This window comes from Mus pahari, chromosome 4, assembly GCF_900095145.1.
Source record: "Mus pahari chromosome 4, PAHARI_EIJ_v1.1, whole genome shotgun sequence".
NCBI classification, from domain to species: domain Eukaryota; kingdom Metazoa; phylum Chordata; class Mammalia; order Rodentia; family Muridae; genus Mus; species Mus pahari.
In genome coordinates, this window is record NC_034593.1 from 97,119,584 (window position 1) to 97,133,589 (window position 14,006).

The 14,006-nt window shown below is 51.2% G+C and overlaps 1 protein-coding gene across 2 annotated transcripts in view; it reads right to left on the minus strand.

Moving 5' to 3' along the window:
• Positions 1-3,146: 3,146 nt before the first annotated feature.
• The window catches only part of Slc6a17 (solute carrier family 6 member 17), a 49,766-nt gene continuing 38,906 nt past the window's right edge, over positions 3,147-14,006 (minus strand). Inside the window, exons 7-12 of one of the 2 annotated variants that reach the window (XM_021195911.1) lie at positions 12,843-13,084; positions 12,395-12,587; positions 9,817-10,009; positions 9,109-9,268; positions 7,604-7,766; positions 3,147-7,123 (exon numbers count right to left, since the gene is read on the minus strand). In XM_021195911.1, the coding sequence (XP_021051570.1) occupies positions 6,755-7,123; positions 7,604-7,766; positions 9,109-9,268; positions 9,817-10,009; positions 12,395-12,587; positions 12,843-13,084 (1,320 nt within the window). In that variant the 3' untranslated portion in view covers positions 3,147-6,754. The remainder of the gene's footprint in view (positions 7,124-7,603; positions 7,767-9,108; positions 9,269-9,816; positions 10,010-12,394; positions 12,588-12,842; positions 13,085-14,006) is intronic. The other variant, XM_029537382.1, reaches the window with a different exon arrangement.

The following is a 14,006-nucleotide window of genomic DNA, read 5'->3' on the forward strand; positions in this document are numbered from 1 at the left end:
GTGATTGCTTGGACAAGACAAGGAGCCTTGCCTGAACCAAGCCTTTAGGCAGGTTCTCAGGGCTTAGCACCATTCTAGGCACTCCTAATACTTGCTTCATGCTCAAGACAAAGAATTGATGAAGGAAGGTTAGAAGTGAGAAAAGGCTCCGGTCCTTTCTGTCAGGGCCTTGTAATGTGGTAGAGAGTACACTGGATCGGAAGTCAGGAAACCAGGCCGTGGCCACAGCCCCCCCCTCTACTTGTTCGAGAAAGCCTTACATACTCCTTACCTCTGTTTCCTCAATTGCTATCAGGTGACTAGGTCAAATCATCCCTTGAATTCACTTCATGGTTATTTTTACTGTGAAATAATAAAGTGCTCCTTACATGTAACTTTACCAGTAATTTTTCTTCATGCACTATTTTATGGGTCAGGAGGTTAGGAAGGGTCCGGCTGAGCGGTACTTAGAACTCATGCAATTGCAGTGATACTGCAGAGACATGAGGTTCCTTTGAGATGAACGTTCCGTGTGGCACATTCATGTGGCTGGTGGTTGACACGGGCTAAGGGCTCAGCTGCAGCTGTCAGCAGGAACACCCGCACTTGTACACCCTCTAGCACTGTCAGTGTCTCAGGTAAGTAGGGTACCTCCCAAAGTGGCTAACTGCCCCCAGAACCATTATCCAGAGAACACCCTTGTTGATGTAGCTCTGTAAGTCCATAGCATTGCCTCCTCCGTTTTCTGTTGGCTAGAAGAGGGGTCTGCTTGCCCAGGCTCAAGAGGAAAGGCAGAGAATATTCCTGATGGGAGAAGGGTTAAAGAATGGGGAAACCACTGAAAATTCACCAACAAACAAGCCACAACATCCCAGGAGTTTATAGAACTCTCTGGCCCATGCTAGGGCCGGATGAGGCTGTGTCTGGTTGTGATTAAGAAGGAAACAAGACAGGAACAGGATTGGTGAGTGCCTGCTTCCCTGGAAAGGGGACCTTGTCTTTCTGCCTTCCTTGGCTTCTTCCAGGGTTAGGTTGAGACTGTCTTTTAACAATGGTACCAGGGTGCTGGCTCATTGCATGGGTGAAGCGGGGCCAGGGTTGGTAGAGAGAAGAGAGTAGTAATCGGCATATATTCTATCCCCTATGGAAAACTATGTGACGGTCCAGCCGGCACCTCAGGAGTTCATTTATTCCTCCTAGCGCCTCAAGGAAAAGGTTTATTGTCACACAGGTTCAGAGGGTTAAGTGGCTTGCCCAAGGTTGGTGACAGACTCATGATTGAAACAACCTCAAACAGCCTGCCCCTGGGGCCAGAACAAAGTGGAAGAGGCTGTCTCTCCTGTCCTTCCACTTGCCCTTGTCGTCTTCTTCCCTACTTACTGCCTCCATTCGGGGGCCCAAATTTAGCTGCTCCCTTCCTCATCAGAACAGATTAGCTCTGTGTCTCGGTTCCATGTTTCAGAGCTAATTTTTTTTTTTTTGGAAAATTCTCCAAAAAGATGCCAAAGATGGACGATGGACACATCTAGTACCTTGGAATAGGTTTATTCTGTGGGGACCCTCCCATCTCCAATCTACAGTGAGGCCCGTGGGCCTCTGAACAGATGCTACTATCCGTAGACTGGTGGAGGTGATCTATTCCCAAGGCCAGGCCTTAAGAAGTGGGCACTGCCAGCTTCCACATTTCTGCTCTTGAAGTGGTCTCCCCATCAGATAAGGAGTTGGTCACTCTGACCAACAGGCTCATCTGAACTCTACTCCTGCCTCTTTTCACCCAAGAACTAAATATCCAAATAAATGTGAGAAAGGCTCCCATGGGACATCCAGACCAGCTCTTGTACCCACGGGACATCCCTTTCATTTCCACCCATCTGCTGCCCTAATCCATACGGGAATTCCTCATTCATAAAATCATGAGGTAGGAACCGATGGTTGTTTTAAAATTTGGACTGGCATGCAACACTGCAAGAGATAACTGTTTCAGGATGTGTTGTTGCCTTTGAACTACCCTCTCTCTTCCCTTCTCTCTTGCAAATTAGAAGCTGTGTCTCTTAGGAAAGACAAGACCCAGCTGGCACTGAACTTAGACGTACATGGCTTTGAGGACTCTGGCTTCAGAGTGCCACGGCAGTGAAGCCCTTATTACCTTGTGTCTCTGTGTCTATGCACCCCTGCTGGAAGGATGGCTGCCATTTCAACCAGAATTACCGAAAGACTGAGTGACTGTGTGGGGAGTGATTTGTCCAGCACTAGGACAGCCCCTTGTAGGAGATTTGATGTGACAAGAGAGACGCTTGGCCAAACTCGGGGCAGTGAGTTCTGACTTGCCTGTTTAGGGATGACTATGGCTAACATAGAGTGACAGTTTAAAGAGTGTTGCCAGGCTAAAACGTGAACTGAAAGGGATTCCTGCCACCTGGTGGCTGCTCCCAGAACGAGAGGTGGCAGGGAGAGGAAATGGAAGTTTCCTTTGGACAACCCTTCTGAATGAAACTGAGATCACAAGGTACCGAGCCTGACCGGGATGGGGAGAGATGAGAGTGGTGTTCTTCTGGAGACGATACTCCTAGCTGAGGCAGAAAGAGGGGGTTCTCTGCCACCGACCCCTTCCATTCTTTATGACCCTACATTCAGTATCACACCTTATACTTCATCTTTATCTTCCACTGGAGATTTCAAAAGATATTACCTGAAGTTGAGGGGTGACTCTCTGAGAACCTAGAACATGGCTTGCTGTGAACTAGCTCATTCCCTAAGGATTAGGTCAACCCCCTGCCTTTCTTCTGTTCCCCCTCAGACCTCCTTACAAAGTGAGCATATATAGTTTTCTCCGAAGCAGGATAAGAATTGCACTGAAAAGCCCTGGGAGGGGACACCAAACGCCATCCTCATATCAGATGGAGCCCCACTTACCTTACCTGGAATAACGTAGATTCAAGCACTTCCCTCAGAGAAAAATCTCAGGTGTACAGAGTTGCTGAGGCACAGTAAGGGCAAGCACAGGGTCCGCATGTATCCAGGGGCACGCCCAGAAAACTGACTGCATATCTATCCTCATATTTCTCAGCCAGCACCCATGAGAATCCTGTTCCACCCCATCCTACAACACACTTTTGTCCCAAAGCCTCCCTCAGCTCCCCTCCTGTAAGTGAAGAAAGGCAAGAGAGTGCTAAGAACAGACACTTTATTGTACACCAGGAGGTGGGGAATGAAGTGGGGGCCCTGTGGTGACAATGCCTCATCCCCTCTCCTGGGCCGAGTGATCCTGACCCAGAGCACTGGCCACTCCAGGACACATGAACTTAAACTGTTCTGAACGTGTGTCAGGACCGGAAGTGACTGCCTGGTATGGGTTTAGGTCTGTACAAAGCAGGACTTCTCACGAGAAATGATTCAGGCCCTCCTCCCCTTGCTCCACATAGTTCAGACCTAAGAAGAGGGACCCAGAGGTGCACAGAGAGCCAGGTGTATTACAACCTGCTTCCCTCACTTCCCTCTTCACAGTAGGCATACTCTAGTTGGGGGAAGGGTAGTGGTAAGGAAGGGAAGAAGGGCAGTCCCTGCCTGGGAATACTGCAGACCTGCATGGGGATTGGCTCATAGCCTCAGGGCTCACACACGCGCACTGCCGCTGGAGGATGTCTCCTGGCACTTAAAAAGCAGCAGCCGGCTCCCGAAGATGTATTGCTTGATGGCAGAAGCCAACCCTATCTATAATCCCTCTGCACCTCATGTCTCCCCCACCACCCAACCTGGGCCTCAGGCTCCTCGCTGTCCCGTGAAGAGTGCTGAGGGCTCCCTGAGCAAGAAGCTAGCTGGTGACTGGAGCTGAGAGCAGTCGGAACAGGAACTTCCTTAGGTGTACCTCGGCACTGCCCCAACTCAAATGACTCACAGCCCCAGAAGCCCCGCGTCTCCTGGTAGGCACCGGACGAGCAGCGCCAACCAGTGCCAGCACTAGGGACTCTGCGCCAAGACTTGGAGACCCAGCCCTCATTTCCAGCTCTTCCAAGAGAAGCTGGGGCTGGTCTTCAGTGGTCAGGTGAGCCCACCTCATTGCTCCGGAGGAGCCAGCCGAGGTCTGCAAAGCAGCTGTTGCTTTCTGAGTACTGACTTTTTCAAAAACAAGGGCAGGACCCAAGGGCAGAGAGATGCCTTCCGCCCAAGAAACCCGGTACTGTCTGCCTAAGACATCGTGACTCCAGTGTGAACAACAGAAGGTTGACTGGAAAATAAATTTGTGGGCTTTCCCCCAACCCAAGGCCCTCCTTCCCACAAAGGTGAAATGACAATGAGTCACCTGCAGGAAACACGTGCCTTTCCCCACAGCTGGTGCTTCTTAGAAGCGCCTGTCCTGAGGCCTCACCCATTGAGCTGAGGGGAAGTCACGGGGTCTTCAGAAGGTGATGAACATTGGGTGGGTGGGTGTGTCACAGATCAGCACCTTATGCACTCACACCTATGAATATAACACACACACACACACACACACACACACACACACACACAACCACAGAGCTCTGGGTCCTATGTCCAACTCACAGAAGCAAAGATGTAGCCAGGACAGGTTCTGGCTTACAGCAAAAGGCTACAATGCACACTACAGAGCCCACAAGGCATAAGCAAACAAACAGCCCCAGCTCAGCTCCGCCCCACCCACCCCCACCCCCCACTCACTGCAGGCTCACAGGCTGGGGCCTGGCCCAGCCACGCTACAAAATTAAAAATATATCAAATATACAATGAAAATAGATCTGTACGGCACTGAGGATGAAAATAGTCCACCAGCCACAGTATAATATTGGGTTTGTCATTTCACAGCATCTACACCCACATGTACAGATTGAATGTACAATAGAAATAGCATGTGGAGAGGAGGAGAGAGAGTGGAGTCTCTGCTAGGGCCTGGCTTTCCTGTTTTCTAATTCTGCTCAGGACTAGGCACGGGGCCAGATAGGGGGTGTTGTCAGGTGAGGGGGCTGATGGTGGGATGCCCCTCCCCAAAGCTCATTTCCCTCTCACCTTAAATACTAGGACAGGTGGGACCAAGAAGGCTAGAAGTGAGAGAAGGTGTGTGGAACTGAGGAACAAGAGAGATGGGGGAGTGGACCTCTCAGGCTAGGGAGGGAGGTATCCAGGAGGCTTTAGGAACAAGAGGTGGACATCTGGGCCTAGACCGTCCCTCTCAGGACTGAGGGAAATTTAGGCCATAACAATGACCCAGGAGCCTCTGGCAGGTGCCCAGGTCTGTTCCTGCTTACCAGAACTTTCAAAGATAGAAACAGTGTGTGTGTGTGTGTGTGTGTGTGTGTGTGTGTGTGTGTGTGTGTGTGTTTAAGACCACCACCCTGGCTCCAGGTTGGAAGGAGGAGATTGAGAGATGACTAAACTCTAGCTAAGGTGACCCCATCCACTTGTCCATCCCAGACAGCCAACCATGTAAGTCCGTACACCCATCTCTCTAAGGCGATACTGCAGAGAGATACTCTGAGTCTCAGGTCAGCTTCCAAGTCCTCACAGGCCGCTCTGAAGCAGCCTTTCTTACAGAGGATCCTTGAAAGGCGGTCAGGGACACTGCCATAGATCGCATCTCCCTTGGAGCCTAAGACCAGAGGCTCTCCCTCTGCCCAGGACTGCCTGTGCCACTTCCCTGAACAGGCTGGGGAAGTTAGGGAAAGGTTTCCAAGGTGTCTCCACGTGATGTGCACACCGGCGGCTGTGCTTGTACAACAAGGAGAGTGAAGGGCAGCCAGAGGGGGGCAGTGAGTTTACCTGTCTTTCCTTAGAAACAAGGGCTCCTGGTGACACACCTCTGACCTCCAGGAACCCTTAGTCCAGGGGAGAAGCTGCCACTAAGGAGAAGATGGAGCTCAGGTGAGGTGCGCTTGTTTCTCTTGTGCTCCAAACCATCTTGATTGTGCTGGGAACCTGCAAATTGTGCTCTGGAAACCTCATCCACTGTGCACTGCGCTCTTTTCTCTCTGGGACAGAGACAAAGACCACCACCCGTGCCTCCAGGTTGGATAGAGGAGACTGAGAAATGGCTGAGCCCTAGTTAAAGTGACCCCATCACTGTGCTCTCGGGCAGGACCTGTCAGGGTAAACAGGGACATCCAAAGACTCCAGGAGCTGACTGTGGATGCATTTTGTTCGACGCCAGCGTTCATGCTTCAGCCTGAGAGGGCTCCGCCTTTCTCAGAAGACAGAATTGGGGAGACTCCATGTACCTTCTGCCAAGGCAAAGCCTGAGTCCTGAGACACGCATCCCTATCCCTATCTTAGCTCAGGAGCAGCCTGGCTGGGCTGCACAGGATGATGAGTTTTGGCCTTATGGCAGGCGGGGCAAACACCTACCTCCTGCACCCTCAGCCCCGAAGCCTCTGTCCACCACCACCCACCATGACCAGCAGCACACATGGACCCTCCCTGAGACCCAAGAACTACAAGTGATAGGTTTTACAGGGAGAGGGGGAGGTGACTCCTAAAGTGTCCACTTGAAGTCCCCCCATACTGGGATTTTGTGGTTACGTGACTGCAACTTGGCAAGAGTTCTCAAAAAGTTACATGGGTTGGGGGCCTGGAATAGGGACTGAATTGTCCCCAGTCCCCTGCTCATAGGTAGGGAGTCTGCTGGGACTTGGGTGGGGAACAAGGCAGGACAGATCCTCTCTCCTTGGACTGGCCTGGGTCTGGCGGCCACCACGGAGGAAGAGAACAGGCCCAGACAAATGGGCAGGTTGGGTATTGAGGGGAGGCAGGCAAGGTGGAGCTGGGGTCACAGCTCTGACTCAGGGGTGCTGGCCAAGAGGTAGCCGCTTCCATAGCGTCCGTTGGGATTGCCGCTGCTCTCCAAGGGTGATGTGCTGCCAGGCCCCAGATAGGAGCGGTGGGTGGGCATGGGGGAGGGCGCCTCACTGGGCGCCTTGCTGAGGATGAAGCGTGTCTCGTCGTTCTCCTCCAGATTGGAGATGTCCTTCATCATGCGGCCCTTCTTGTAGGACACAGAGAGGGTGTTGGACCCGTCGGAGAGCAGGTGGAAGTGCCGCAGGATGAACACCACGGGGATGGGCAGGGTGGCCACGGCAATGAGGGTGATCAGCAGTGCCATGGCCCAGTTGGGGAAGTACAAGTAACGCTCAGCAGCCTAAAGGGTGACAGCAGGAGAGAGGCTGCAGGGCGCCAGACTGTGCGGGTCCCAAGCCCACAGGCCAGTCTTGTCCCACCCTTGCCCCCGGCTCCCCTCTCACTCTCCCTCCCCCAACCCTGACCAAGTAGCAGTACTGATGGTGTCTCCAGGGAGGCTTGGTCCCAGGGACAGCTGTTTGAATATCGACTCTGTTAAAGGGGCCTCCGTTTCTACATCTGTAGAAAGGGTGGGTAATTCCACCCCACAGACAGGAAAACAGACTATGCCTTAGGAGAACTAGAAAGCATGCTGCTTTTGCAGAGCCCCAGGTTCCCCATTTACACTATAGCAATGGTGCCACTTCTTAGGAACACAAGGCACACCCAACAAGACCTGTTACAGAGGAGCTGCGCTAGAAAGCTTTGCTCCAGTCTGTTATGTTAAAGGCCTGAGAAGATGCCAGTGACTCTGGGGTTTGGGGGGGGGGGCACCACTCACCTCCTCCTTAATCCAGGCACTGTAGCCTGGGGGCGACACCCCCAGCTGGATGATGCTGGCTGTGGTGAGCACAGCCATGCACAGTGGAGACACAAACTTCCACATGTAGAAATAGAATCGGTACGGCCGGAAGCCCAGCATCTCTGTCAGCTCCTGCATAAACCTGGCAGGCACAGCAGAAGACAGAGCAGTTGGCACCTTCAGCACTTCCTCCCATTCCCCCCCCCCCCCCCGCGCGGTCACTTGCTTCTGACGAGTCCCCTCTGGGCTCCGCTAGCCTTTGCTTTCAGTGTTCACAGTGTGAAGCTTCTGTGATCTCCAGGGGGCTCGGCCCTGCTTACTTCACACTGTGTTCCACCAGAGATATGATCCATTAGACAGGCCCTGGACCATGCGGACAGATGCTGGAAAGCTCTGGATTCTCAAAGCACAGCCTCCTCCCACAGGCCTGCCTCAAGACTCCCCCTGCTGGAGGCGAGGCAGTAATGCACCTACCTAGCATGGGAAGAAAGAAACTTCCAAAACCCAGGGATCTCTAAACCAGACTCTGCTAGAATTCCAGGAGGCAGAACTCATCTTTACCTCAGTTACACTAACTGAGCCCGATCACTCCTTTTATTATAAGTGCAAGCAATCTCAGTAGTGACTTTGTCCCAAATAGATTGCATCAGACATTTCTTATCGTCTCCCAGTTATTTGGAGATACCTAGAAACATTTATATCCATAACTGCTTTGGAATTACAGTTGCTATGAGACCCATAACTAAATCTCCTTTGGGTGCTTCTTTTCTTATGCGTTCAGTGCCTACTTCTGTGCCTTCCCAGGACACAAATGACCCCTGTGAGAAATACTGGTTTCCAAACCAATACGGGCATCAAGGAGGGTCAAGCTGAGGTAGTTAGTGGAAGGCCTGGGTCCCTCTGAGGACAAAGACAGTGGGCACAATAAATACTAAGGGAGTAGGAAGGTACCAGTTCTGGAAGTTCCTGGGAATGCATATTTAACCATAAGTCAGAGCTGACTGTAAGTGGAGATACATAAAACCAAATCTTACTTTATTGCTATTCCTCTTTCCCTGTAAAACCTAAACTTGATGCCAAAACCATACATTAAAATTATAAATCAGGCTGCTGAAGCCCACCAACTCTTTGAGAGCAGGGCCCCTCAAATCCCACCACATGCTAAGCAAGCTTAGTGGACACCTAAGGACTGGTATTCGGCAAAGGGGCTGTGGTAGTTAATCATTCAGGATGGCCTCAGAACCTGGACCCAGGATTCCCAAGGCCTTTAGCACAGCTCTGTCTCTTACTAACCGAGCAGCATCCAATCCTATGCCCTCTTTATAGGCCTCGGTTTCCCAGAGCCAAGAGGCCGATTAGCTCTGATGGACTATGATCTCTTGCCCCTTTCACAAGCAACCATGAGAACATAAGACTCCCCAGATAAGCCCTTATAGAAAAGTAAGCCACGACATGTCCCAGCCTCTCCTCTATGATCTCCTTACTTCTTGGTTCCATAAATCCAGGCCACAGCGATGTTCTCAAGGATGACGATGACAGTGAGTGGCAGGGTGGCCGAATAGTCGTCAAACATGGTGACAAAGTAGTTTCCGGAGCGCTGGACGAACAACAGCCCCACGAAGAATGCAAAGACACAGCAGCCCACTACAGAGAGCCGGGAGGCCGGTGTGGGGGCACAGGTGCACGGTGGGTGGGACCCTGGGGGTTTGGGGGGACCCAGCTCCCCCCTTCCATCACACTGCTCCAAGCTGGCCTGCAGCCTACCCTCTCCATAACCCCCAGGCACAGCCCTGCAGGAGAGGGCAGGAAGCTGAGGTTCTGAGCTCTCCTGTATTAGGAAGGGAAAACTCTACATTCTTCTGCCATGTTCCCTGCGCCTGGCACAGCACCAGGCACTTAATTACTGAGTTGAACTGAGATGATTCAACTGATTGGTCCTAGGATTCCTTCCCAGGAAACCATAGTTTCCCCATTTGAGAGGAGGAAGATACTCTATCCCATCCCTATGACCCAGAGATACAGGTAAATGGTAAACACATATCCTGACAGTATTGGAAGCTGAGTGGCACATCCGGGTCTGTGGTGAGAGAGAAGGGCCTTCTGCACACAGGGCACTGAATACCCCGATCAAGTCAGAACCTAATTTTCGTGCACATGCTGGGCTGGTGTCTGGCAGGGCGACAGGGAGTTACCTGTGAACATCTCCTTGGGCACCTTGAAGGTGTCGATGATAGGTGTGGTGATTCCTGCCATGGTCCCGATCATGCTGCCCAGGCCCAGGTTGATGAGCATCAGGAAGAACATGACGGACCAGAACGGGGAGGCCGGGAAATGTGTCATGGCCTCTGTGAAGGCGATGAAGGCCAGGCCTGTGCCCTGCACAGACTGAGGGTGGGGCAGAGAGTCGAGGCCACTCTTACTCCACAAGTCCCCTGCCTCTTTCCCGCTTTCCTTAGGGCTACAGTTACCACATCCCCTATTTCATAGGGATCCCCATTGCCACTTGAACTCTTTCAGCTCGAGAGAGTGGGTCTTAAACTTCAGTGAGTATCAGAATCTCTGAAGAGAGCTAGGTCTAGTGACTCATACTTCTAATCCTAGCACTCAGGAAGCCGAAGCAGGGGAATTGCTATGAGTTCAAGGCTAGCCTGGGTTTCACATTGAATTTCCTGCTAACCTGGACTATAGATTAATATTGTCTCAAACAACCAAACTAAACCAAAATGTGAAGAAAAAAAAAAAAAAAAAAGGTTCCTGCGAGTTTCCCTGGGTGACCTATAATCTACAAGTTGTTCAAGGAGTCCAGTGATCCAGGTGAAGATGTGCATAGAAACACATCCAGTGTTGAGACTCTGCTTTTCTAAGACATCATCTTTGTTGTAACCACAATGACCACTGCATTTCTGAATTGCCAAACTCCAGACCTTAAAGCAGCGGGCTCAGCTGTGCAATAGAAGCAACTATAGTCTTTAAGTACCCATCCCATGCCATTCTCCCACAGAGGCAATGATTTCCTTGGTCTAGGGTTAAGCTACTGTGAGATTTTATAAAGCTACCAGGGGTTCTCATGGAAATTCCAAGTAGGGAACCACTATTTTAATACAAAGGCCCTTTGCACAGGCACCTGCTCACACACTGCCTGATCACATCACTTATAACTGTCCTGTGATCTTGAGGGAACACATGGCCTAACCTGAGTTTTTAATTGTCATTCAGATACTCTTGAGGTTGCCATGTGTGAAAAACCTGCTGCAATCCTAGTTTTCTCAGAGGATCAGCCCATGCCCAAGAGACTGGGTGGAGTGTCATGGAACATGGAAGGAGAGGATCCTCCAATTAGGAGATCATGGGAGAGAGCAAGAGATGTGGGATGCAGTCCTGTAGACCAGTGAAGCGGTCTTTGTGAATTTCTTCTGTTAATCCTCTTTTTAAGTGTTCAGGATCAAACCCAGGGCTACGTGGATGCAGCATAAGCACTCTGCCAAACAAACTCCATCTCCAAGCTATTTGACAATGTGCTCAGACACCTCTCTAGGAAGCTCCTGGTCTCATGAAGAAGCTCAGGGGCTCTAGGGTTTCCTGTCCCTAACGTGAAGTTTGGCTCCAGCCAGGGACCTGGGACCTGGGACCTGTGGGTTTGTTTCCTATGGCCACTTCTAGCAGAGCAGTCATTTTAAAAGTTAACAGTAGCGCAAATGCAAATACAAAAAAACGTCATCCTCACTTCGACCTGAGCATTAACAAGGAGGCAGGATTTCTGCTCTAGACCAGGAGCTAAGTGTCATTGTGGCAACGGAAGTGGGACAGTCGGGGAGGGCAGAACTCTCAAGGGATGATGCAGAACAGGGACTCTGGAGCAAGAGTATTGGAGTTAAACACACACACACACACACACACACACGCACACATGCGCGCACACACACACGCACACACACATGCACACACAACACGTACACTCACACACGTATGCACGCACACACACGTGCACACACAACACGCACACTCACACGCACGCGCACACACACATGCGCACACACACGCGTGCACACACACACGCACACACGCGCACACACACACACACACACACACACATTGCTTGTTCACTCACTACCTGTGAGATGCTGATCAAGCCCCTCCCCCAACCTACAGGCTGCTTATTGCTAAAACTGGGGACAATATTCACACTCAACTCATAGTGTTGCCCCGGGGGTCAGAGGAAATGGAAATGAAAGGGGATTGGCATGTACCTGTTTCACAGGTGCCGTTCTAAGTGCACTGTATACACAGAGCCCTGTGCACATAAAGCTTGCTCAATAAATGGTGAAGCTGGCCCGGAGAGATGGCTCTGAAGTTAAGAGCCTGCCCTTAGAGGACCCAGTTCAATTCCCAGCACCCACATGGCAGCTCACAACTGTAACTCCAGTTCCATAATATCTGGTACCCTCACACAGACATAAATGCAGACAAAAAAAACCCAATGTACATAAAAATTAAAAAATCTTGATGGATAGATGGATAGATAGATAGATAGATAGATGGGGACGCTCCCTCAAACTGATCAAGGCCCCTGTGATGCCAGTGTCTCCTTTGGCCCTTCATCTAATCATAAGCTTACCTCTGGCAGATGCTTTGGCTGACACAGTGAGTCTTTGCTTATTAGTAAATGATTATACCCTATGGTCTTTCGAGATCTGTTCCCAAGCTCCAGCCACTAAGCCTATCTCTGGGTTCCTGTCTGTCCTGGGAAGGAAGGGCAGCCTGTTCCGGTACCTTGTCCAGCTCATCCTCCAGGAGGCAGGGATCCAGGCCCAGGGCTGGGAACTGTTTCTCCTTAACAGTCATGATGACGCTGTACATCTCTGAGTAGTCCTTGGTGGTCAGGTGTGAGAAGTTGACGTGAGGTGGGATGAGGTCCCGGCTCAAGACATTGGAGTTGAGGTACCCTAGGATTTTCTCAGCATTCCTGCAGTGCAAAGAGGGTGGGGTCAGGTGAGAAGGTAGGGGTAGGGCCCTAGAGACCCCTCTCAGAAACCAGGCAGGGCACCCACAGGCCACTGGCAGAAACATCCACGAGCCTGTTCTTGTGGGCCAAGACTGAGGAAGATGACGGTCTCATCCCTTACAGAACAGAGGGGACCTTTCACCCTGCCCGGCCCACCTGCTACCCCTGGGTGAGGCAGACAGGGAAAGAAGGGACCGGAGGGGCCATGCCACCTACTCGACCACACACTTCTCATTCATGATGTTGGCTTTGAAGCCCAGCACAGCAAACACCACGAGGGTGGCCAACACCGAGGTGAAGAAGTTGATGAAGGACACCAGGGCAGCATCGAAGTGGCAGTTATTGTCCTGTTTGTTGTAGCTGGAAAAGGCGATGACGCCTCCAAAGCCCAGCCCCAGGGCGAAGAAAACCTGTGTGGCTGCCTCCCGCCACACCTGGGGGTCCAGCATCTTGTCCAGCTACAGGCACGACCATGGGAGCAAAGAAAGAGACAAAGAGATGATGGTTTTAATCATGTGTCCGACATCCCACCCTTTCCTCAGCCTCAACTGAGACCATGCAACATGGCTTGGTATAAACCAGCTATGGCTGTAGGATCCTGGGAAATTCACCTAACTCCACTGAGCCACAGCTTCCTCACGTGTGAAAGACAGATAACAGTGTCGACCTCAAAGGGCTGTTTAAATACTGAGTGCTTACACAGGAGGCTGAGTTATAAGAGCATTTGGGTAATATGGAGCCATTTCTAAAGCCTTTATCAAATCACTTTTTCTTGCACTCTTCATTCCTCAAGATAGGGACCAAGGAGAGTGCAATAGGCACGGTTGGTTCCAGCATCCTTGGAGTTTATGGGCTAGTTGGACAGATGGACATTGGGAAACTGATTCCACCAATAGATGCTAAATTGCAAATATGGCAAGGGTTGGGACAGTCAGGCACTCAGTGGATGAGGAGGCAAGGGATGCTTCTCAGGGGAGGGACTCCTCAAGATGGCCTTCTGACCAGTGACAGCAGAGGTGAGAAAAGCATTAGGGAGATCAGTGTGAGCATAGGGTGGCATATAAAGGGACACCGAGGTGCCCAAGGTGGTTACACAATGAAGGGGTATGGCTGGACTGATGGAGTAGTATAAATATGTTGGTGCAGGTAGGGGTGCAGATGAGGTGAGCAAGTGGAATGGTACAGGTTCGGTGATATAGGTAGAGGTACAGTGATATAGGCAGCAAAAGTGGTGCAGGAGAGATAATGTAGGCAGGAGAGGTGATACAGGCACGGTGGTGCAGGTGAGGTGGTTCTTATGAGATAGTAGTATAGATAAGCAAGTATGTTTGGGAGGTGAGGCAGTGCAGGTGGGATAGTGCAGGTGAGGCAGTGCAGGTG